At 36.8% G+C, this 26102-nt stretch overlaps 1 protein-coding gene and 1 long non-coding RNA gene across 2 annotated transcripts in view; one reads left to right on the forward strand and one right to left on the reverse strand.

The window, feature by feature from the left end:
• Positions 1–7412, reverse strand: part of LOC308185728 (uncharacterized protein) — a 7942-nt gene extending 530 nt beyond the window's left edge. The window contains exon 1 of the mRNA XM_080574235.1: positions 6132–7412. Within this exon, the coding sequence (XP_080430361.1) occupies positions 6698–7375 (678 nt within the window). The 5' untranslated portion in view covers positions 7376–7412 and the 3' untranslated portion in view covers positions 6132–6697. The remainder of the gene's footprint in view (positions 1–6131) is intronic.
• Positions 1–22592, forward strand: part of LOC308185729 — a 25102-nt gene extending 2510 nt beyond the window's left edge. Inside the window, exons 2-4 of the long non-coding RNA XR_013943708.1 lie at positions 6183–6279; positions 7909–8033; positions 22486–22592. This is a non-coding gene — a long non-coding RNA (uncharacterized lncRNA). The remainder of the gene's footprint in view (positions 1–6182; positions 6280–7908; positions 8034–22485) is intronic.
• Positions 22593–26102: the final 3510 nt, after the last annotated feature.

The following is a 26102-nucleotide window of genomic DNA, read 5'->3' on the forward strand; positions in this document are numbered from 1 at the left end:
ATTTGAAAGGAATTAGATTTGAATCAGAATAAAAATATTCTAGTCAGAATGAAGCATATTCTATTCTCACATATTATCCTATTACCCTCTGCAGTGCGTGAAAGGGAAAACCATTATATATAAGATCTTTTTCAGGAGGAGATATCCTTTCAGTGGACAAATTCCAGATCTACTGCAGGGCTCTAAGCCTGGAGGCCAGTTGGGTTACTGGGTGGGGTATGTGGCAGGGAAAACTGCATCACAATCCGGTATCATAAAATGTAAGGTACACAGAAAAATTCTCTTGTGACAGTACAACAGTCAGAGCTAGTGCTGCTCACAGGGAGTACACATCACTACCCCTAATTAGCACATTGCATCCCTTCTTTTTTTCCTTTTTTTTTTTCCTTTTTTTTTTTCCTTTTTTTTTTTGCAATTGGTTCTATCCCAGATATAATATGCATCTTTCTAAACGTAAAGTGGTAGTTTACCATAAAAAATAAATTGGTTGGAGGAATTTACATTTAGAGGTGGCCTACAGTCAGTTTTGCATTTTGCATGATATCTAAGATTACGTTTTAGGCCTCAATAAAAATGAATTGTCTACACCATTTCTCTAATTTCATGGTGAAACCTAAAATAGACCATCTGGTTAGATTATTATCACTGTGCGCCTACCAGTTTTACTGCCATTACCATTGCTACTACTGCCATCACCACTACTATTTTTTTTTCAAGGAATAAGCAGGATTTTATTTATCAGCAAATAAATATTGCTTGCTGTTTAATTTTATCCTCAGAGAATTTTGCATCTTGCAGACTTTGATAGAAATATAAGCTCATTAACAGAATATTTTTTAACCAGACCATTATGACTTCATTTTGAATCAAAGCTCATTAAAACAATTATAATCAAATGTTTCATTTTCTTTTTCCCTTGTGAGGAACAGCTGAAAAGGTTATGTTTGTTTTTCTTTATCTGAATCTCTAGGGCTATATAAACAGTCTACATGGACTTGTTTGTGCTCCTTTTCCTATACATTTCAGGGTTTGCTCTACAGAGTATATGTGAGCTCTGTTCCTGGGGTCATCCACAAGTTGTTGCAGCACAAAGAGCTGCAACCCTGACCAGATGAAAATCAGCACCAGTTTTTGTTTTGGTGACTGGCTCATCACCAGTGGTCCAAAAAGCAGCAACCTCGTATTGCCACATCCTGGACAGGCATTTGAGACTGTGTGCAATGGAGAGAGAGCTGTGAGGTGTTTTCCTTCCCTTTCTCCACCTGGGTGGACAGGCACACTGTGAACTCCTCTGGTTGCTTCTGCATCCGCACAAATGGAGCTGGGACTCCTCAACCTCACTGTCCATATTTGGTACATTACACGTGGACAGTTGCGTGCTGCAATCACTTAGCACTCACCCTGTTGAACCTTAACATTCAAAAAACATAGTGCTTAATTCTCTGCTGCAGAAAAATATCTCTTTTTCTTTCACACAGTCATATAATAACAACATCACTGTTGTTGTTTGAAATAAGCACTGAACTGTGTTTTTGGTAAAGCATATTTCTATTAAGCATGCCATAATTCATAACAAAAATGACCAACTCCAATTAAAAACACCTTTACAGTCAAAACTTAGTAAGTCTATGTACCGATGAACATGGAATTGAAGGATTTTCTACAGAAAGAGCATTACCTTCATAAGGAAAATGGTGATATTTTTTTTTCTCTGAAATAGTTAACAAGTACACAGCATTTACAAGAAACAGGAATATCCATTAGCTACAGGAAGTCCCACATCACTTATTCCAACATCAAACTTTAATTGTCTTTCAGTAATGAGAAGAAATGGCCTCAAAGCTGATGGCTCTGTGTACAGTATTTTTCTCAGGAAGGACAGACCTGCCTGTTAGTATTGAAAACACAAATCTTGTCTATCTTGACAGAATTTTTCTTTAGCCGGCTATAAACTACATTCTCATGCAAACAATCATCCAGTGCAAGGCAGATGTGCAAAGATATATAATGAGTAGCCACCAGTGATGCAAACATTAAAAGAAATATGCCAACTTAAAAAAATGCATAATTTTTCTTCTAGTAATTGACCTAGAAGTTGACCTCCAATTTTGAAGGAAGAGATACAATGCAAAAGGCTATAATTTGAAATAAATAATATCTGGGTACTTTCTAGAAGCCAACTTATTAATGACAGACACATTTCTGGAAGGTTGACATTCCCCATGCAGACGTTTATTTCTCCAGAATTCCCAGTGCCTCATTCAAGCCCACTCAACCTTTCAACAAAAGAGAAACATCAAAAGTCCCAGCATTCAGAGGACTTTGTAGCCCAGTTTTCTCTTGCCTGCCATCCTTTGTACCCCAAAATGTTGGGTTTTCCTTTGCCATTGGGCCTCTGCTCAGAAGTGTAAAGGAGCTTTTCATCCAGAGTGCCAATGGTTAGAGCAATCCCTTGGTCTAAGGGGTTGAAAACAAAATTTTCTGAGCTGTAAGAAGAGCCTAGGACACTTGTCTTCCACCCAGGTAAAAGAGACAATACATAAATGGGGACAAAGTCAGTGTTTTTTCAGTACCATGTAGGAGTGAGTTGTTCAGTCTGCTCTCCCAGAGCCATTAGGTGTCCTTTTCTAATTTCCAATTTATGGACCATTTGCTACTCAGGCACAGATTTTAGAGCAAAATCTCTCAGCAGTAGGTAGAAATGTCTTTCACAACATCCTCTGAATGAGCATATTCAAGGTTCACTTACTACAATGTGCAATTCCACAATTTCATGTTGCTAGTTAACTTTGAATGCCCTATAAATCAGGATGACTATGGTCTTCTTTTTCCTTTTTTTTTTTATTTTTTTAATTTTTTTTCCCATTTTCCAGTGTCAGGAGAGACCAAGGGATTTCAGAAACACAGACAAGGACTGCATATCACTGCATATTAATGGAAATGGGAGCTCTGCCCATTCTAGGTTGCAGCATACCTGTCTGCTTCTCTGTAGACAGCTCTTACCATGAAGACACATAAAAGTCAGATGGGCAAGCAATACAGCACCTAAGCATTAAATAATTCCCCATCTCTGGAAACTCAGATAATTCTGTATCATAAAACATAACAACAACAACAATAATAATAATAAATGTTAGGAGTGCTGTCACTAAATTAAAAGGGAGGACAGTCTGCAGTTACAGTGCCATTCCTTAGATCATTTCAAAATGGAGGCCTGCAAACCAATGCACATTAAACTTATTTCAGATTTGAATCAGTTTTGCTGACAGGCCAAAGCTGTCAGCTATGTTGTCAGTCTTCCTTGGTAGGCTGTCAGGGGTGGAAAGAAGTACAGCAGGATGGGGGACAGAGGGAAGTGAAGAAATAGAAATTTTGGAATATCAGCTCTCCTGCCCACACTAGTCCTTTCCTTGGTCCTTCCTAGTTGAAAAGCTGCTTGGCAGAGAAAACATGGTTATGAGATGTGAAAAATAATCATACTGAACTTTTGTGCATGTGCATATTTTAATTATTTTCTTTAAAATCTGTTAGTTAGGAGGAGCAAGCATGACCCTTGTGTCAAGTCTGGTCTGTACCTGGAGCATTTGGCAATGGCTGCAGAGAAGAACTGTTTTTTTCATGGCAGAGGGAGATAATGTTTTGTCCACACTCCTGCAGCTTCCACACTACATCTCAACTGTCCACACCATACTCACTCACTGCTGCCAAATGCAACTCTTGCCTGTAGAAAGACAAAGTTTTCCCCTCTGCAGGAAGCTTTGCCTGGAGGATCAGATCTTTAGCAACAAAACAAATGAGTCAAAAATCTTTTCTTTATGTTTTTCTCCTTGTTTCTATTGTTAATTACTTGCTTAAAGGAAGGCAGCAGGCAAGAAAGAAGGGACCTACTCACAGATGCTGAGATAATTTTAAATTGTAAAATGAAGGCATTATGGCCAAATTCAGACATTCCAAACTCATGAATCAGGCTGTACAAGCCATGAGATAGTCTTGAAATAATGATCTTTTAAAATTAATAATAATAATAATAATAATAATAATAATAATAAGGAATGTTGGGTTCTCTCAACTGCCTCCTGGCTTTGTCATCTTTAAAGTACATAAGAGTGCAAATTTTCAAATTTTCCTCTTTCTTTTTTTGAAAGGAAATCTGAGATTGTTAAAATACTGCATGATACAAGGAACTTAGGTTTTCAAGAAAAACATCAAACATTGCCAGACTTCTGATAACATCACAAGAGCTGGCAACAAAGGAAAAGCATCTATACATTGAAATAGTCTTTCCCAGGCACTTTAATAAGACTTACACATTTTATATTCTAGCTGTGCTTTAATTAAAACCAGTTACTTTCTTTTGTTTGAAATAGCTTAAACAATTCAGCACTTAAAAAAGAAAGGAAAGAAAATAGAAGAAAGAAGCTATCTGGATGGGTTTCTAATAGCGGGTGTAAAACTAGTCATAATCAAAATTTATTTCTACGAATCATTTCAGTGGGAAAATAGAACCTCCAAAGTGTGTATTCAATTAAGTATCATACCAAACCTTTGTAATCCTTTTGTTAGACCTGGCTAGTGTCTATGTACATTGTTAGTTAAACATAACAATATCATAATCATAATTAATTCCTATTTCTCATGAAAAGTTGACTCCAAGCTAAACCACTGGGGCTCTGCATTTCTGTGGGTACTTGTAATTGCCTGAAAGCAAAAGCAAGTTTATTATTATAGATTAAATTGCAGTCAAATATTAACTTATGAACTCTCTTCTGACTTCACAAGATTGTGTGACATTTTTGCCTGTTATCTGAAATCCTTAATAATGCATTAGATGAAAGAAATTTCAGAAGAATTTGTTTGAGATTTCTTCTTTGGCTTCATCTGCAGTTCTCAATGAGCAATGCATCATCCATACACATTATAGAAATTAGAGTCTGCATTCCATTATGCATTCAGACATTTATAGCAGAATGATAAACCTGTCTGTACCTCAGGGAGTTGGCTTTATAAATCAAGGCTTCCTGTAAAAAGATTACATTCCTATTTGAAATTATTGGGGTTCTATATCTTCTTTCTATATCATGTTATAATAAACTTCAGAAAAGGAAAGGAGAAAGAATTAATGGGGATGGGGGGAAGAATTGATGTTTTGTTAGAGGCAAAGTGTATTACTATTTTATTTTGATTTTCAGAAAGAAAACTGAGATTTCTGGAGTTTAAAATTTGAATACTTCACCATTCTGGAGCTCATGCAAGGAAAAAAAGTGCAAAACAAACAAACAAAAAAGATCTCTCAATCTATTTTTGAAACTTATCTATTTCAGTAGTACCAGAAAACCTCAGAAGTCTTTCATGTATTTACCATCACTGAAATCCTCTGAGAGAGGAAAATGCTGTTATCGCTACTTTAGACAGCAGATGTTAAAGCACAACTGCTCAGATCTCATAGGTAAGAGCTGACAGAACAGGGGGTTGAGGCAGTGCCTCCTAAACCCCAGGTCATGTAGGAGCTTCAGGAAGGGGAAGAGCAGTCACAAGAGCATCCTGTTCTCTGCAAGCAGGACACAACAGGTCAGAGCACACGTCCTGCGTGCCTTAAGAAGGGAGCTCGGTGAGTCCTTTCTTGGTGTGGGGATACTGGAGGTGCCACAGCATGGTGCATCCCAATGCTATGCAAGGTGTCCCATCCCTGTCAAGATTAGGAACTTGAGCTAATTGGATAAGTACAATGAGAAATTAGTCTGCTCACATGCATGCAGCAGAAATTTGAGCTCCTCAGACAGAGGGCACTCAGCCGTGTCCATCCCTATGTCTTCTTCCACTGCAATTTAGATGTTCCCCCAAAACTTTTGGACTTCCTGAGATGACTGACTTGCAGCATGTGATCAAAGTACTGTGATGGCCACTGGGTGAGTAGAAATATGTTGCAAGACAGTATGTTGCCTCAAAACAACAGGGTCTCTACGATTTCTGGTGGGCATCATATCCTGCAGAAAACATTCGGAAGCAAGATTACGTGGTGTGGCTTCTTAGGCTAAGATACTCTTTAACATTATGAAAATAGGGAATATAGGAAATGGGATGAAGAATGTGAAAATATCTGTTCTTTTATCCTTATACATTTTAGCACTTACCTTCGTTTAATTTATAAGTCAGTGAATTCAGTATTGTCGTCTGTTCCTCAGCAGACCTGAGGAATTTTCTTGGAGAAACATTAACACCAACCATATCCTATAAAGGAAAGGGAAGAGATGGAGTTCACGATGGAAGTGCATCAGAATGGTAAATATGGAGACAGGAGAATGTCCAAAGTTACCTGGGTTACTGGTGACTGAAATGTACACGTACACGGGCAAACATTCCTGGTTTTTTATTTATAATTTTACATCTGAATTCCATAGCTCAGAGAAAAAAAAAAAAAAAAGTAAAACACAGAGATAAATTGTATTAGCCCTGCTCTCTGAGGTCTAATCACTTTGTCCAATGAATAGTCTGAAATACTATTAAGACAATCGAGTCACGTCTTCTGGGTCCTTAATTTATACCACAAGTGATACCCACAGTGACTTCAGCATCTACACATTAGCTTAATTTAAGCCACAGTGACTTATCATCTATGCATTAACTTTATTTTATTCACTGATTTGAACAAAGGTTTTAAGGTTAAAATGTCTCTTGAGACCTACAGGCTATATCCACCCTAAACTAATCGAAAGGTTCCATAGGTCTGAAAACCACTAAAGGACACCGCTGCGTTCATATGACACAAGACCCTTGCCTCGAAAAAAACGAGGTGTAAATGCAACAATTCATTTCCTTTCTTTTTTTCCTTTTTTCTTCTTTCTTCTTTTTTCTTTTTCTTTTTCTTTTTCTTTTTCTTTTTCTTTTTCTTTTTCTTTTTCTTTTTTTCTTTTTCTTTTTCTTTTTCTTTTTCTTTTTCTTTTTCTTTTTCTTTTTCTTTTTCTTTTTCTTTTTCTTTTTCTTTTTCTTTTTCTTTTTCTTTTTCTTTTTCTTTTTCTTTTTCTTTTTCTTTTTCTTTTTCTTTTTCTTTTTCTTTCTTTTTCTTTTTCTTTTTCTTTTTCTTTTTCTTTTTCTTTTTCTTTTTCTTTTTCTTTTTCTTTTTCTTTTTCTTTTTCTTTTTCTTTTTTTCTTTTTTTTCTTTTTCTTTTTCTTTTTCTTCTTCTTCTTCTTTTCTTCTTTTTCTTTTTCTTCTTCTTCTTCTTCTTTTCTTCTTTTTCTTTTTCTTTTTCTTTTTCTTTTTCTTTTTCTTTTTCTTTTTCTTTTTCTTTTTCTTTTTCTTTTTCTTTTTCTTTTTCTTTTTCTTTTTCTTTTTCTTTTTCTTTTTCTTTTTCTTTTTCTTTTTCTTTTTCTTTTTCATTTCTTTTTTTATTTTTTCTTTTTTTCTCTTTTCTTTCTTCTTTATTCGTTTTCCATAATCTTCTCAAAACTTGAACTTCTTGTTTATCATCTGATATTTAGATATTTATATTATGAGTAAGCTATTTGTTACTGATACTACTGAAAATGTACCCCAAAGCTAAGTCTGATAAATTAATATAAAGATAAAAGAGAATTTATTCTGCATTGTTCACTTAATCTGGGTTTCAGATTCAGGAAATCATGGAAGTGAAATCTGCAAGATGAATCCTATTTTACAATCAATAACCCTTACTCTTTCCTAGTTCATTAATATTAGAGATAGCACAATATTGAAAAGGACTCAGGAAGTTTGACGTATACAGTATTGATTCCTTTCTGCATTTTTTTTGTCTTATTTTTACAATATAAAATACTCCCAAGAGTTGCAAAGACAGCCTAAGCAGGCCAGAAGTAGATGCTATACCAGCATTACAGAACAAAATAATTAGTGTATGCAATCCTAAAAGCATAATCATTAATCTTTTCATGCAGTGTATCTCTATGTGTGGAGTCATCAGGCACATAATAAAACACAGATAAGCCACAACAAGTGAAGCAAAGTCCTGCCTTTACTCAGCCTTACACCAGCGAAGTAAGATCAGAGGAATGAGCACAAGGTAAATTCTACAGTAATGAATGACCAAATCACTTTATGGTCTTAGCACTTAACTTCTGTTAACATTTTGAGTTTTTTCAGGTCAGATTATAAAATTACCTATTCTCAAGTCATACTGCATTTTGGTCAACTGACATTGCCTGTTATCAAGCACAGTTTTACTGTCTAAAAACTTTAAGAAAATGTAATTGGGTAAAAATCTTTCACACACAGTGTATGAATTTGTGAATACTCCAGAACAGGATTAGCCATATCTGAGATGGAGCATGTGAAAATAAATAAATAAATAAATCTTATTTTGTTCTCTTTTTCACTGAATAAATGACCAATGTGTTTTCTCTGAAAAGTTGTAGTTACACAGCTTCTAAGGAATGTAATTGATCTTTGACAAAGGTTGTCATTTGCATCATGGGTGTGGCTTTTGCTGTTCTTGGGAAAGTGCATCTAAATTTAGACAAAATCATAAACCTATTTCACAGCTCACAGCTGCCAATGAATTCAGTGGAAGCTGAACTTCTGTATAAAACTAAGACCACTAAAATAAAAGAAATCTGCTTATCTGACTGCCCCATGTTTGCCAACTCTTTGCTCAATACACAAGTAAAAGTACTATGGCTTTGTATCCCCTTTTTTTCATGAAGCTGTGATGGAACTCAGGTGAGAGAATGTTAAAGAGTAAATAATACTGTTTTTACAGAAAAGCTTTAAACAAAGCACAGAGTGACATACTGAAGAAAGAAAATAAAATACCAGATATCTCACCATTAATCATCAACCATCCTGTGCACTGAATAAGATAGTCATCTCTGAGAAGACAATAATGTGGTCATACAATTTAAAGTTGAATAATGATGTGTAGGCACTCTTTTCTGCTGTTTCCTTACTTTCAAGTGCCTTGCTTTGTGCTCTTATTAATGTAGTCTTAGTGACAACAATGTGATAGTCATAATGAGCAATGGTGATATGAAAAGCTGGATTTCTGGGAAGACAATGCATTTCAGCAGGCAACAGTTGGGCAGGCAAGCCTACAAACTTTGCTTCTCTGACGTTCTTTAACATGGTAGGAGTGGTGTGTGTGCAACTAATATGTGAATAATATAAGAAAGACGTTGTTCATGTGTGAGAGAAAAATCCCATTGCAGTATAACATTCCCAGATGTTATTTTTTTAGTGCAGTGTATATGCAGAGAGTAGCTTCCCCTTAAATAGCTTGCAAACCTCCTAGTGCTGTTCACTGTATTCGTTGTTTCAGAGCCACCAGAAACCAGCCAGAGCAGCAATATGTATATAACCAGGCCTCGCATGTTTGTGTATTTTTAGTAAACATAGTTATTTGGTACCCAGCTGTGCCCCTGTGGTTTTTTCATATTGTTTTTGTTGTTTAAAGATCAAAAAGCACAGGCATATACTGTACATTGTAAAGAAAGGAAATGAGGAGGCAAAACTTAGATAATTTAAAAATCTCTCTGGCACTTCTCCAAAACACAAAATACAACTCTAGAGATATCCTTGAATATTACATTATGTACCTTGTGCAGAGCCAGGATCTCTGCATTGTTTGGTTTACATTACTTCCAAATAGTGAAATTCTCTTAGTATTGGCTTCCCCAACCTCATTATCTTCCGTGCCATCAGCTACATGGGCCTCAAAGAAGCAATTTTTAACTTTCAAATGTGACTAATGTAACCATTTAACTCTAAAAGGCCTTTTGTTTCATGTCTGAATGTGAAGATGTTTTTCTTCTAATCTTCTTTCCTTGACAATAATGTGAACTGTTTCACAGACTGTCGAGAACTTTGTCTCAGTGAAGAGTTATTACTGATTTCTCCATTTACTCTGTGGGATCTTAAATCACATGAAAATATCTCACAAAGGAGGAAAAAAAGATACTTTACAGAGCTGTAAGGTGATTGAGATGTGTAAAGGTAATATCTGTGTGAAATGCTCTTCATTTGAGCAAAATTGCAAGAGCAGGGAAAGTTGCTCTATCTACTCACAGTCAGCTCAAAACTGAGGAGGTCCTGACCAAGGAGGTGTCAGTGGTATGGTGAAACCTTGGGGGAGTTAAGCCATATGGATTGAAGAGTTTGATGGGGACAGACAGCAAAGACAGTAGACCGTAGAAGAGCTGGTTGCAATAAGAAAGCAAGCCAGGAAAATGTATAAGAAATTATTTTGAGTTTAGCATAAGGGAGAGGTCATCTTTGCATCCAGTGTCCTTGAACAGCAAATTCAGATGTATGAGCAAAGCAATTTCCCATTGTTTGTTTCTACTACATACCAACCCAGATTTTTAGAACCAAAAATATCTCGTCTCTTTTCCAAAATTTTTATTTTTCAGATGGAAATAACATTTCAGTGCTTTGTATTTTAGTTTTCACCTGAGCCCAAAAGAACAATATTACTGTGTTTGAGTTTAGGAATTATCATGAATTAAGTACGCATATTCTACACAGAAAAGACAGACACAAATCTGTGGTGATCATCTCCAACTGTCTATATTTTCCGAGATTTATCTTTCAAAGAAATAGAATAAGCCCAAGAATCCTTGCACTGATGATTTCTCAGTGTTCTCCACCTGAGGAAAAGTTTCTGGATGTGAGCAAGCAAAATGCTTTTACAGTCAAAATGGAGTACACCTCCATTAGACAATAAATAAAATGCATGGGGTTGTGTTGATGTACCTCCCTAGAAAATGTAAATGCCACAAGTATTATAGATTATCATATATAGATCATGGCAAAGTATTTGTAGATCAAGATTTTTCCAAATTGAAGTCTCAGAGCAAAAATATGCCCTCAAGATGCATGCGAAGTTCCTGTTGAAAACAAAGGAACCTGAGAGCACACACATCCAAAGGCAAGGCCTGGACTTCATTCAAACCACAGGAGAAACTCTCAGGCTGAAATTGGGTTCATTAATACTTTGAGCAAGATATCAAAGTATGAGCAAGATATCAAAGCATGGTCTCTCACAGGGGGAGAGAGAGGGAGTGGCATGAAATAGGACGTGGAGCAAGTGCTCTAGAAGAAAGATGCGAAGTGGCATGTTAGAAAAGAAAACATCTGGCATACATTTACACAAAGGTTGTCTGGATAAACTGAAAAAGCAGCAGCTCAAAAGTGACTGGAGGATTACACATAAAATCTACTTTTGAAATACAGATGAGAGGGCAGTAATGAAAATCCTAAAAAGTAAAGGAAGCTTTTAAGAAGCTAAATTTTAGGTGGGTCAGAATAAACCCTGGTGGAGCAAAGATATCTGTTTTTTAATTTAAAAATCTATGTACAGAAGAAAAATAAATGGAAATCCACATTCATTTAAATCATACTGTTCCTAGGTACCTCTGTGTACAAAAAAGACAAGTCTCATCGGGAGTTAAATTTCTTTAGATATCTATCACTTTCTAATATAGTTATTAATCTAAAGAAATAAAAAACTTTGTATTTACTTTGAATTTCATGGAATATAAATTGTCTTCCTTGAAATGTGGAAAAGAGATTTAGGAGTTGAGTATAATGTGTATGTCTGTGCACATGTGTAATAAAGACTGGTGGATAGATACATATGCATGCCAACATATATCTATGGATTTTTACAGTGACTGTAAAACAGATTTTTGAATTCTGAGGCTTCCTCCAGCATCCTCAAAACAAGTGTATTGCAACTCCCACCCAAGTATTTCCACAGCTAAGCACATCTAAATGTGCTGTTCATTTAATGAAAGGGAAACACGATGATGCTTTCTTCCCCAAGTCTGTCCTTTGGGAAAGGTCTGTCTGTCCAACATCATGCTGTTGGAGGGCAGGTGGCCCCATCCATCCTTTCCAACTCCCAGACCCATTTCTGAAGAAACTACTGATGGGTTGAAACATTTTGGCACTCTAAAGTCAAAAGTGAAAAAGAAAAACTAACTATGAAGGATTGATATTTATTTCGTGAGACATTTTGGTTTTGGAAAGAATGCCTTTTCAGCTAACTATACAAAAATGTAGCATTTTTTCAAAGAAATGATGTTTTCTCAGACAAAACTTAGAAAACAGAAAAACACTTCCACAAACAATTTTTTAGAAAAGATGTCCTCACAAGCTCTACTGAAGACAGTTGTTGCAACGGGCTTATCCCCTAATTCCTTTTCAGGCAACACTCTCAATACCTTTACAGTTCAGTAAAGTTTCAAGATTTGACCTTGAAAGTTTCCTTTTCTTGCCTTTCCTGCCACAAGGAACATGCATAGATTGCTTTATTCATACACATACACATTCACACACACAAAAGACACTCTGAAGAATTAATTTGTCAAATTACCCTATCTCCATCCTCCATCATCTGCAAATATTTACAGGCTGAAAAACAATAATCTGTTTTAATATGATCTTATGTACTGAAGAAAATAAATATATTCTTTTCATCTGTCAATTAAAATGTTTGCTTGAAGTGAGGAGTTAACTTGTAGGTAATACTCCTTAATCTCATTGCTTGAATGAGGCAAAATATATTTTCTTGCATAAGTAAAAGAAATCCAGAACCTACTTTGTACCAGCACCAACATAAAATGCTATTAACTTTTATTTAGTCCAGAAGGTATCGGTTAACACTTCCCTTATCCTGTATTTGTTTTAAAGTTCCCTATATACTCTTTGTAGAGATCAACTCATTTATTAGGAATTTTATCTTTTTATCAGTTATTTGCTAATACAGTATTTCACTTAACATGCATGATTTGCTTGAACAGCCTTACAATAAAACATCTTCCTTTAATCATTTCAGATATTTTAGCAGGCAATCATTTATGTATGTATGTATGTATGTTAGCAATTAAGGACACCTTTAATATTAACCTAATCAAGCTCCAGTTTGTGGTTAAGTAATCATCCGTTTCACTTCAGAGAGATTCTGCTTTTTTTATATTTTACTTAACATATATACATACATACATAAAATGAAGTGTAATAAAGGGCAGGACAAGGTTTCTGTAGTTATATATTCTCCTTATTTTCTTAAATATGTTTTCAGACTGTGAAACAAGAAACAATCACTCACAGCTTGTCCATACTTGAAACTAAATAAGCATGTATGTTTATTGTCTCAAACTTCCTTTCCACTAACACATTGTTCCAAATGCTAAACGAAATACGGTATTATATGAAGCAGCAGGTGACTGCTCACGAGTTTCTGCAGAAGAAGGAAAAAAAATGTCTCTGAGATCTAGCTAGACAAAAAGAAACATAATGGTCAGCAGACACAGCAATACTAAAATGCTGCTCAGTGACCACATAGACCTGAGCTTGGACATCAGCTAAAACACCGATATTGCCACCGCTCTTCTTCAAGGCAGCAAGATCTACAGCATGAGAGATTCTTTCACTGGCAGAGGGGAAATCATCTGCAACAGTTGTGGGGAGTTGCAGCCAGTTTTACAATTTGGTAAGCCAAACCCTTGGCCAAGGAAACACCATTGGACCAGGGCCTGGCGGACAGGTTACATGGTAGAGGCGGTTCGTCAGGATCCTGGACCTGGTAGGTGAAACTTACGGGGAAATGGAGAGAAGATGGATGTCCTGCTGCAAAAGTTTATTCACAGCTCACTCCACCACATTCTAGAAGTGATAACAACCCCTCTCCAGTCACTATTTAAAGCCCAAAATAGGCTCTAATGCCCTCCCCAGACAGATACTAGATCAGCTGTATGAAGGAAGGTTCACTGGAAAACACCACTTCTGCAATCAAAATTTTTCTTGCAGAGTGAAATGGGTCATTCCACACACCAAAAAAAAAAAAAAAAAAAAAAAAAAAAAAAAATCATTTAGTTCCACTTTAAAATAATTAGAGTGCAGAGCTGGGAGCAGAGAAACACTTGAAAAGGACAGCATCATTTCATCGTATAGGCAATCACCTTGCTTTAATGCAATTGAGAAATTGCTGATATTGGACAGATAAATTAGAAAGATAAATTGCTGGTGACAGAGATTGGATCAGAGAGAGTCTAAGGACCACTGCATGTATGTTTTATCTTGATGCACAGATTTTAATACCTTATGTTTTATTTCTATACAAAATGAGGCTCGGTTACCTTTGCCTAGTAGACATAATTGTCTTTTATAAAAGAGAAAAATGTATAAATTCTGGAGGAAATGTAATATCTTTTGACATAGCTTTAGACCACCCACACAGCCAGATATGGAAGCCAATAATCCTAAGCCAAGATACATTTAAATCACTGAACAAAGCATTTGCCTTTTTACACATCTTGTATTGTCTAATAAAAACAACATGAGTTGCTTGTGGACTATTTAGAATTTTTGAGCCTCCTCTTTTGTCCCATCTAAAATGCAGTTATTATTTTTCCTTAATATATAATCCATTTTCAGTAAAAATATACAATCTAAAGTATTCTGGAAACAAGCCTCCAATTTAGAAGAAAAAGAATGTCATCTATTTTTAGTGCTGCATATTTTTTAGTACCCAATATGAGGTCAAAATCTGCTCTGAAGCAAAAGGTTGATAAAAGACAAGGATATAAAGATATATATCCTAATATATATATACATGTATATATATATATATATATTAGAATCTGTTTTCTTTCTTTACTTAAAAAACAGAATTACTGCTGGCCTGATCCTCAACATTCTTAGCACTGACTTAAGATAATTGTGTCTACAGAAGTTACACAGCACTTCACAACACTTAGCTTATACTTAAGGGTTAAAAAGGACATGCCCTATATAAAGTAATTACCATTCACTCCCTTTCATTTCTGGTCCCTAGTAAGGGGAGAAATTCGTATATTTGGAGGTGAATTCAAGACCAGTTTCATTCATGCAAGGATGTCCCTCAACCAAACCCCCCTAAAAGCATCAGAAAGCGTTATCCTGAATTAAAATGATCTTTTGATTAGATTCATAGATAGCAAAGAGAGAGCATCAACAAAAGAGAATTTATTTATGGATTTGAAGACTTCTGAAAAAAATAGGCATGAAATCTGGAAGACAGACTTTTGCAAGTATCCAAAAAAGTTCTGAATATGACCCTCTTAATTAGAGCCAGGATCAGATTTAGCACCTTTGTCTGCAAGAATTTGCACTGGCTTCAGCAGAACTGTTAGTGGAAGACAGTCAACAGCTCCACACAGATATGGACTGCAGAACCCTAGTGCTTTATTTCTCTGTGCTGTTTTCTCTGCATTGCCTATGGAACATTTACAGTCTTTAGAGAAGGGAACTATCAGGGTTAAGGAAAGCAATGGTTTCCCTTTCCCTCTCTTTTGTTCCTGCTATAAGCAATACTAAGAGTAACAAAAATATTTCAAAGAGAACGCTCCAGCCCCGTACCTGAGGTTATTCTGGAAAATGTTTTTGCTTGCCAGGGCTGTGGCTTTGCATAAGGTAAAGAGCTCTGTGCTCTCTGCACTTTCTCCAGTAACAATGCTTTGATTCAGTCAGCCACCAGCTTGAGTTGAAAACAGTGATTAAGCTTGGCTTAAGTTGTGAGAATCATATCAAATCTCCTTAAGTTCAGTCCAAACAGTGGAATGAAAACATATCTTTTCCTTTAATAAAAAAATTATGAGCTTTTTAAATGGAGCTTAAAACAAGTGGTCTGAATTAAGTTTTATTTGTGACCTCAGGTATTGCTCTTTTTCTTTGTAAAGCCTGGGATTTGCAACTTATTTGGCTAAAATTTCAGTGCAAGCTTGAATAAAGCAGATTTTCTAACTCATATTTTTGCACAAGAGGAAAAAGAAATTGAGTTAAGTGTGAAGCTGGGTAAGAGGCAGGAGAGAGGACAAGTACAAGGGGCAGCAGGCAGACTCGAGTGTTTTGTCTTTCTCTACGGATTTGTTATTTTAGCAGAAGTGAGAACTGCCCATACATAAGGAAAAGGAACTGTGTGCTAGAAAAGCATGTCTACCTAAAGTGGGTATAATTCTGTTTCCTGTGACTCTTCAGTCAATGAAAACAAAAGTCCTGAGACACCACCATCACTACACTTGAGTGGGGTTGTCTAAACCTAACCAAGGTTCAAACACGTGGTCAGGTGCCAGGAACACACCAGCCATCCCCCGCTCACAGAGGAGGCAGCAGACTGCCTCTCCCTGGGTATCCCTGCCTGAAACACCGCCTGGGGAGCCCAGCAGCTTCTGGCAATGACAACTTGCTGCTAACAATCAGCAGGACAGCGGGATTTGTTTCGCCGCCCAAGGAGCAGCATCCGGATGTCGCTGCACTAGAGCCAGGGAGCCCGGGCATGGGCTTCTTAAGGCAGGACCCCTCATGAGATGGTCTTCCAGTGGAAAACCCTAAGTGAGGCAAAATGTCTCCATCAAAGCAGATATTTTGAAGCTGGCCTTGTCTCCCCTGCTTTTTCATTTCATCCTCCCTTGATACAAGGCAGTTTGCTTCACTTTGCTTGTCTTCTTATCTATTTGGAGGCTTGACTCAGGGTCTTCACAGCAAAACTATGTAACTGCAGGAAGACTGTTTTTGTGGGACAATTAACATTTTGATGGTTCATATATTCTAATATTTTATAGCTCTCAATATTCCTTTTACCTTAACAGAAACCCTTCCCGTGCACTGACAAAAAACAGTCCAGCTTAGCTCACCTCTGTGTGTTGGAGGAGACATCTCTTTGCTGCGAAGGAGACACATGGTGTTTGCCAAAATGCAGATACAAACCTGTAAAGCTTCAGCTCTGACTGCTCAAACACTTTACTGGGTCTACTTGCATTAACCTGAAAATGTGTTTAAATACTTTGCTGGTGTGGACAGTGCCTGTTATCGTTCCCAGGGTGTGTGGGCATCCATGTCAAAAACCCAAACATAGCATTATTTTTCATGCCACATGTATCTGTGCACAGCTGCCCATACATAGGTAATCGAGATGAGCCAGAAGACCCAAGGAGCAGGAGGTTGAAGAGGAGATGCTGGCACCATGGACTACACACTGCGCAGGTTTGCTGAGAGGTTCAGGCATAAAACATTCCTAATTATAGCATTCTTAAGTCGTCACTCCTTCTTACCAAAAAATATGGCTCTATGTCTAGAAATCTCCAGTAAATTGAATGCCAATCTATGGAGAGACAAAAGGCTGCTGCAAGGTCTGAACAAGTCACAGGAAAATGGTCTCCTGAATTTCTGTCCACATGAGAATTTGCTCATAGGATTTTTGCTAAGAAGATAAGAGCGTAATTCTCTCAGGTCCAAAGGAACATACCTGTCTGCCAAGTAACATCTAATGGTAGAGTTTTTAGCATTGAAAACATCTCATCAGATTTCAGCATTTTTGGGTCTGCATCCCAAAGAAGACAAATCCTCAGGTGCAAGAAGTTGATCTACCACAACAGCAGTTCTTCAGGGTTTAACAATGGGAGCAATTTGCATCATTTCAATCAAACATCCCCTCTCCCCTGGCCCATAGTCTGGGAAGACAGACATCAGTTATAAACACAGATCCACCTCTCCCAACTTTCACTTGCTGTTTTTAGTACACCGGGGCTGAAAACGTTTCACTGGTGTGCACTCCCATTAGTTCACGTGGATTCAAAGTGTTTCACCACCCTATTGTATTGTATTTACATTTTTAAAGTGGGACAATGCTACACTGGAAATAGTGAGGTTTTAGGGTACTGATCTGTTTAAATAAAAAAAAAAAAAAAGATTTGAGGATGGTAAAATCAATCTAAAATCTGTACTAGGCAGGCAAGTGGCAGGGGATAACATGAGCAAAGGGAATAAAAAGAGCTCTGAAGAGCCCATACCAGTTGCTAATACTTAATCTCTTTAAATAATGAATTAGCTGCTCATATCTACTGTCGCTTCTAAGAGAAAGCACTTTCTTTGTGAAGTGAAGTAAAGCTTGAATACCCATGAATTATTCAACATAAAGTGTGCCAGTTAAAATGCCTTGATATTGGAAGTCAAGTGTAAGATTATCTTTTGTCTGTCAGAAAGCATCTCTCCCATGTTACTGAGACTTGAGGGGGTGGAGAAAGGGTCCAAGCCGTGTGCAAACACATCAGAAAAAATAAGGGAGGTGCAGTAGTAGTACACAGGCCCATCTCCACTTATGGATGAGCTTCAGTCACATGCAGGTGTAATTCTTTTGGGCTTTATTCCATGTACTGCTTCTGCTCTCCCTTGCCTTCGTGATCAGTCTGTGGTCCGTATCTCCAAGGGAATCACTGGTGATGCAGCTATGCTGCTCCACCATTTCTTCCAGAAGAGACAATATCAGCTATTGATCCATCAGCCTTTGCTGACATGGAGAAATATATTTCCTTACTCAGGCTTCTAACAGCTTCCAGAGCTGAATAATGACCTTCCGGCTCTATCAGAATGTGTAATCTAGATGAATGCACCTTGCAGAAGGATCTGAGTGAGAGGAACAGAAAATTACTGTTTCTTGGGGAGTTTTATGTTGTCCAGTCCTGTGGTATAACGTAGCTTTCCAAAGGGATGGATGATTGGCTGCTATGTCTCAATGTCTCATTCTTCTGTTTTTTCAGCATTCTCTCTTCGTACAGTCCATATTGTTGGTGGCACCTCCAGGTATACAGATATCTCAAACAACATTTTTATTTTCTACCTGTGTTTTGAATATATATATATATATGTAATTATTGCAATTGCGTTAAAAATATCTCTAATTCCTGAAACTACAGAGAATGTCAGACTGATATTTTGGGTCATAACTTCCTATTTTTAATCTCTTTTTTTCCATTTTTTCCCTACAAGTTATTCCAATACTCAGTTTCTCTCTACCTCAGTAGTCCCTCCTTGTAACTTAATTTTATGGATAAGTGGTTTGTGTCCGGTGATTTTTCAGGTAGCGTGCTGCAACATTAGGAATCACAACACAGATCAAAAAAAATCAAAATGGGCCATGTACCGACTGCCTCTTAAAAAAATGGATAACTTAAGTGTCCATACTCTTCTCTTCACCAAATATGCAAGCAGCCCACAGCTGGGAGCTCTAACTATTAGATAATGTGGGTGGGTCATAGTGATATTGAGCTGCAATGCTATCACAAACGGGATCATAAATGCTATCGTTTCTGGGATATGTTAATTGCCATTATTGTCCATAATCTGTTTTTTATTGATTTTGCCAAACGAGATTACCCAAAGCAAAGACCTCTCAGAAATCCAACCCTGGACTTTGAGGTGAAAGTAGAGAAGAAAAAAGGTGTCTGGATCCCTGGTAGCACTCTAAGGAGGACTGTGCTAGTCCTCCCAGGGATGATCTATGCAGTCTATTCACTTCTCTATTTGTCAACTGAAAAGACAAAAAGATGAAACAGAACACTGAAATGTATCCCAAACTGTAACGAATGTCATTAAAGGGATTAGACTTCAAACTGACTCAAACTGAAAAGAGATAGAAGAGTTACTGCATACTTTTTAGATAGAATTTCAAGCTGTTCTTTCTCTGTGTTTAACTAAGATTGCTAACCCTATCAATTAGTCAAGGTTTGGATAAAATCCTCAATAGATGAAAGTGATTTACCTCTTTGTCTTAACAGAACCACCCATGCCAGATCTCACAGTACATTTTCATGTTTGTGTTGAAACACAAAAAGCCAGATTTCTTAACCAGACCTAGCTCAGCCTTGTGATTGTCTTTCCATTTCAGCTGTGTTACCTATGCATTAATAAAGAAAGTAACAGTTTCAAAATTTTACTATTTCTATTTTCTTGTCCACCTATCTGCACGTCAGATGCTATTTAAGTTCACTTTGGAACAGATATTAGTCTAACTGAGCAAAGGTAGAGAAGTTTTTTTATCTTCAGCTTCAAATGCATCCCAGTGAGAATAAAATCTGAATTAGCTTAGGAAATGAGAGGAAAAGTAAAAATATAAAAAATAAAAAATATAATTATAATTAAAAAAAAATAACCAGAATAATAATAAAAATAAATCAAAGTTAGATTCCAGAACTTTTTATCTGGACAGATAGTTGCATGACTGCATGGTTTGAAGGTATTTAAAGTCAGGGTTTTTTAATGCAACATTGACACAAATTAATACAAGGAATATAACCTTGGTGAGAAGATTCAGAATTGGGGAAAAAAAAATACATTAATTCCCCTCTATTTAGGGAAGACAGTTGTGTGATGCCTTTTAAAATATGGCTTACAATGTCCTCATTCAACAGATTAGGAATATATAGCATGTTGCATGACAAATCAAGGCACAGTCTTTAGAGTCATTTAAGATTGATGTTTAGCAACAAATGAAAACCATTTACTGTTCTCCCCAGAGAAATTTTTTGAATGAAAGATTAATTATCCATATTATTGTGAAAGCTAGATCCAGAAAAACTCTCTTGGTTTACGTCTTTTGTTCCAGAAATTAATTTAAATGTCTTGAAAAGATTGTTCAGAATTTATATGGTGCCTTTCCTCATTAAAATCCACGGATATAAATTTTACAGTATTTAAAAGTATACAGATTTTAACAGGAAAAAATAGAGGCCTGTGGCCTTTTAAATGTCAGGGACCAGATTATGGTCTCAGTAGTATGTATCTAATTCTCACTGAAATTAATAGAAATCCCATATATACACTGTCTTCATAATCAGAACCAATTGTTTTTGTTTGTATGATTCAGTCTGTATGAATGAGAAAACACAGGAAACCAGGCATCACAGGGTAATATCATTCTTTGGATCTCAAAGTCTGCAATACACTAGTTCTGATTTCACTCATTTGTGGTTTTACATAGAGTTAACAGGCTTTTTATTAGATCTTCCATATTTTTACAATGAGAAGATCCTTCACAATTTCACATAATTCACCACCCTTTATGTTTCATGGAATTATAACCATTTTTTATTATTCTTCCTCAGTAATTGATTTTACATAGCTAACTTAAATGAATGTGTTCTTGTACCTTTAAAACTACATGTGCATAGAATAAACCCATATGCACTTAGTCCATCGCCTTGTGCATGGTTTCCTTCAGCTGTGTGGCATCTCTGAAATTTCCTCCCAGAGCATTTTCCAACCTGCTGAAGATTTTGCTTTTAAGAAGCCCATGATCTATTTGCAGTAAGGGGTTTCTTAATTTGTTTTTGGGGTTGTTGGGTTTTTATTTATTTATTTATTTATTTATTTACAAACTGACATCTGTTCATATTTACACACTGTATATGCAATATGTATGTCTGATAGAGAGACCTTGTTCTTGAGGAATAATGCCAGATGTCCTGTGCTTGAAAATACCTACACTAATGCTACAACCACCACTATCACTGTTTGTTTATGTAGTAATCAGCTGTCATGCTGTCTTTTTATATCACTGTTTGTATTGTTTTAGATTGAAGTCTAGAAGAGATAGAGGAAAGAACAACTTATTGGGCTTCAGGCATCCTTGTAGAAAGCATTCCATAAAACTAGTTTTCAAAGTACTAAAACACCTTGATTTCTGCTTTATCTGCTAGAGAGAACAGGTACACTTTTAAGATGCTATGTGAACACTGAAGGACAATACCTTAAAGAGGACATCTGGAACATTTATTTTTTTTCATGGGCAGGGCCACAGGTTGGACTTCTGTTTTTTTTCCTTGCTACTTGTGCCTTGGCAGGCACAACTGAGGTAATTGCATGTCCACCTATGTGGAATCACGAGTCATTCAGATCCACTTATCAGACAGACTTTTTCTCCGTTGGCTGATCTGACTGACCCATCTCTATTGGCTCTGAAGTTGTAAACTCAACATTGAGAAATCTTGCAACAGAAAGTTCATTCTGGGAATTGGAATGAGTCCACAAATAGATTTAATGAGATATCAAACAGTGTGGTTGGAGTAATACAGCAGGGGATTACAACAACAGATACAAAAACGTTCTATTGACACTCTCTAAACACAGATATCTTTCTCAGCCCAGATTCTTTCCTCAGAATATCTTCCAGGCAAAAATCTCAAGACTTAGGTAAGTCTCCAGTGCTTTTTGTGCCAGCATGGAAACCGAAGACCTGGTGGTTACTGAAATAATTCACTAATATTTAAAAATAGGTGCCTCACACAGCTAAAGGGTTATCCTGCCATACCCATTTTTCAGGATCCTATTATGAGCTAACTCTAGCAGTTTGTAATTCCTTCCTTCCTTCCTTCCTTCCTTCCTTCCTTCCTTCCTTCCTTCCTTCCTTCCTTCCTTCCTTCCTTCCTTCCTTCCTTCCTTCCTTCCCTCCTTCCTTGCTTCCTTCCTTCCTTCCTTTTTTCTAACTCTCTCTTTTTCTTCTTTTTCAGCCTTTCAAAAAGCAACATATTAAAGCAGTAAATCAAGGAGGAGACAGTAAACATGCCCACGTCAAGCAGTAAATAACTATTTTGACCAACCAGCTGCTAGCAGATACAAAATCTGAGACAGCTGGTTAGCCAACTCCTTAGGGCTAACTGCTCTAAAAATCACTTCTTTTCTTATTTTTTTTTTTTTTTTCACAGCACATATCCAGATACAGAATCTCTGAGCTAATTATCAGGGCTGGGATTCTCAACTTAATCATCACTACCAATTCTCTGGAGTATAGTGGCATCTAAGAGCTAACCCCTGCCATGCTGAATCACAGCCGCACAGATGAAGAGCCAAAACCCACTGAGATTTTCAAATGAGGAGTCCTGTACACATATACAATATAATCCTGTACTTTACAACTGAAGTGTAAACTAGGAGATGCTAGCTGATGAAATGCAATTAAAAGTTAAAGGATGAATGTTATAGATTATTAGCTTAACAAGGCTTCAGGGAAGAGAGAGTCCATCTGTCTGATTTGTCTAAAAGTATTTCTGTGGTGGGCTATCTGTAAGAATTAACTCATGCTATGTTCTACGTGAATGAAAAAAGGTGGAAAGACAAATAATCAGTTGACTAAGTAGCTGTAACCATGCACAAAGCATTCAGCTTCTGGTTAAATTAAGGGCAAAGGAAGGTAGATTGCAGAATTATTTCTCTCCATCATCCTCATTAAATTTCATTTCAACAGGGAATGGTGTCACTGCTGCTTTAGCTATCTATTATGAATTCAACCTGATATTCAGCTCGTGTACACCCTGTGCTACTGCCTGTACATGCAGGTACACAGAATGGCATGCAGTGATATGATGCCAATAAATGGCAGGCTTAATTGTTTTGTAATTATTCCATGAAATCATTTATTTGCATGAATAAACACAGATGCTTATATTCTTTCTCGGTGTAAATCGGAGTCATTCCACTGACACCAGCAGAGGTGCACTAATTTACACCGGCTGGAAATTTGGCCTGGTTATTTAAGGACCTGAGCTGTTTGGCAAACACTGCATAGGCACTACTGAATTGTGAAGTTTCCTCTTAGGGCATTTCAGCAGTAAATTACATTTTATACAGAAACTTCAGCTGTCTGGGTGTAAAATCTTCCTGGAGTAACTGCGGTAAATTAGTTGGTCTGTCAGATGAATGTTATTTGCTACACCACTTGCAGATGTTCAGTCCTATGTGAGATTTCCTTGATGCAACTGCCTATAATAAGCACATATTTATCACACTTACAGCTGTCCAACCTTTAACTAACACTGCTCAGATGGAAGACACTTATTTTCAAGAAATCTAAACTATGTTAATATTTTTTGTTACGGTTTGAGTGTCATTCACAGCACTGGCAACTTACAATATTATTGTCCATAATGCAGTGTTTAGTGTGTTGTTTAAGGCTGCAGCTTCAGCAGTTATGAAAATATGTCAAAATTTATTCTTAACATTTTTAGACATAAACATCTTTCTAGCACACATCATGGAATAAAATATATATTCTCAATGGACATGGAAAGTTGAAAACTACTTGTTTAATAAAATTCTCCCCAAACATTTTCTCTCTTTTATTTCTCTATAGGTACAAGAATTTCATAATTTTGAAGCACCTTACTTATTGATTGATTTGTGACTTTGGCAGCACTGGAGTAATACACTGGTTTTCGCAAAATTATAATGAAGGATATGAACCTTCTGCCAAGAAACCATGGTGTAATTTAGCAAGATTTCAGACTGAGTGGAGCAGCCATACAGACATTGGCAGGATCGTGTATATCCAAACAGAAGATCATGAAATAAATGAAAGTTTAAAAGATATGAAAGGGACAAAGAAGTTCTGGATTTTATTCTTGATACTACCAAAATCTCACTTATTCTTTATTTGTCTCCCTTTCTCTGGCCAAAAATTAAAAAAAACAATATTTCTTCATCACTTATTCACTTTTGGAAAAACATCCAGAATGGTGTTGGCCATGTTAAGTGTCACAATAACTGCTAGAAGTATATAACAGCTCTTAACCTCAAAAATGGCTGTTTCTCTGCATGTCTTTAGGACATAAACCTCTAATTCTCATTGTTGTGCAACAAAATTGTCCTCAGCTGTTGCTAGATGAAATTGTATAGCCTGCCAGAGTTCTGCAGCAGTCAGATTAACCTACAGGAACACGTGGTTAAATAGCTTTTTTAATGCTTCCAAAAGACAAAGACTCAGGTTTATTCTATATTCTATCTTGCTCAGTGCAGTGTGATATGCTAAATAGTCAGAGGGAACACCTTGGATAGATTATTGTAATTCTTGTATACTTCTTGTTTTCTGTAGCAGCATGTTCCTCCATACTATAAGCAGAGATTTATTTTATTTGGTTTCATTCCATCTGGTGGTAAAGGAGATGGTCCCTATTTGAGTTTCCTTTGGAAATGTCAGGGAAGGGGAATTTCAGTATAATTTCCACCCTCTTTTCCTTCCTGGGCACATACTAACCATCTAGTGGGTTTCTTCCAGCTTCTCTCTGGACTAGAAAGACTCTGACTTTGTAAACTTTTTTCTCTTTTCATTGTATGGCAATATTTCATAGCTGAAGAGCAACCAGAGACCACCTTTAAAGAACCTTTCCCCATTGATTATTCTGGCCCATTCTCAGGCAAACTGAAATAACGAGAGCCAATCTTCTTAATGATATAGGTCATATTTCAAAATCTTTATTTATATTAAAAAAAAGTCAAACACCCCACTAGGTACTCAAGAGCCCTTTGTCAGCTGTTTCTGAAATTCTGCCTGTGAAATTATTCCCACCTCTGAAGTAGTAGAACTATGACTGCATACATTTAAAATACTGACTAAATACCTTTAAAATCATCTGATCTATGATCTCCCCTAGTGGACAATGCTGAACCTGGATGCTTTGCTATCTATTTGATTCCCCATTTATATGTCTGTGTGTACAAAGCGTAGCTGTGGAGGTTTCCTGGTCATATAGGTGCTGTTACTTGCATGATTGCATACACATTTATTACAGTGCATAAGCTGTCCTTGCCCTCATTACTTTATGCAAATAGTATTGAATTTAGAGAATGGGCTGGTGATGAAAAGGTGTCCTTAGGGGATTCACATGAGTTTGGGAACAGTCTCATCCACTTAAACATATCTTCCAACTATGTTATGATCTTAAATTTATATATTTTAATGGATTTTCTAACCAAAATACAATGAACACTTAGAATTCAGCAGCAGACATCCATGATATGAAAACTCAATTTCTTCACAGCTTTGGAAAAGTGAACTCTACCATAAACCTTCCTGAGTCAAAATCCAACAAACAGAAGTGCAGAATCCTGAACCTGGGGAAGAATAACCCCAGGCACAATTACATGCTGAGGGCCACCCAGCTAGAAAGCAGATTTGCAGAAAAGTACCTGGAGGTCCTGGTGGACACCAAGTTGAACATGAGTCAGCAATGTGCCCTTGCCACCAAAAAGGCATATTCCCTTTTTTGCCCAGGTCATGGGAGGTCCTGGGCAACCTGCTCTGGATGTCCCTGCTTGAGAAGGGGTTTGGACCAGATGACCTCCAGAAGTTTCTTTCAGCCTCAACCACTCTGTGATTCTGTGAAAATGAACTGCAGCTGCAGTGTCCTAGTTACAAGGATGAACAAGTATTAACGTGTGCTTTGGTGAGGCACATTCCCTTTGGGGAAAACAGTATGGCGGTATTCGGGGGCAACTTTTCTCTAGCATTTTTACACGTATGTAATGCAAACATTTACCAAAAAAAAAA

This window comes from Anser brachyrhynchus (assembly GCF_964034855.1).
Source record: "Anser brachyrhynchus genome assembly, chromosome: Z".
Lineage (NCBI taxonomy): Eukaryota > Metazoa > Chordata > Aves > Anseriformes > Anatidae > Anser > Anser brachyrhynchus.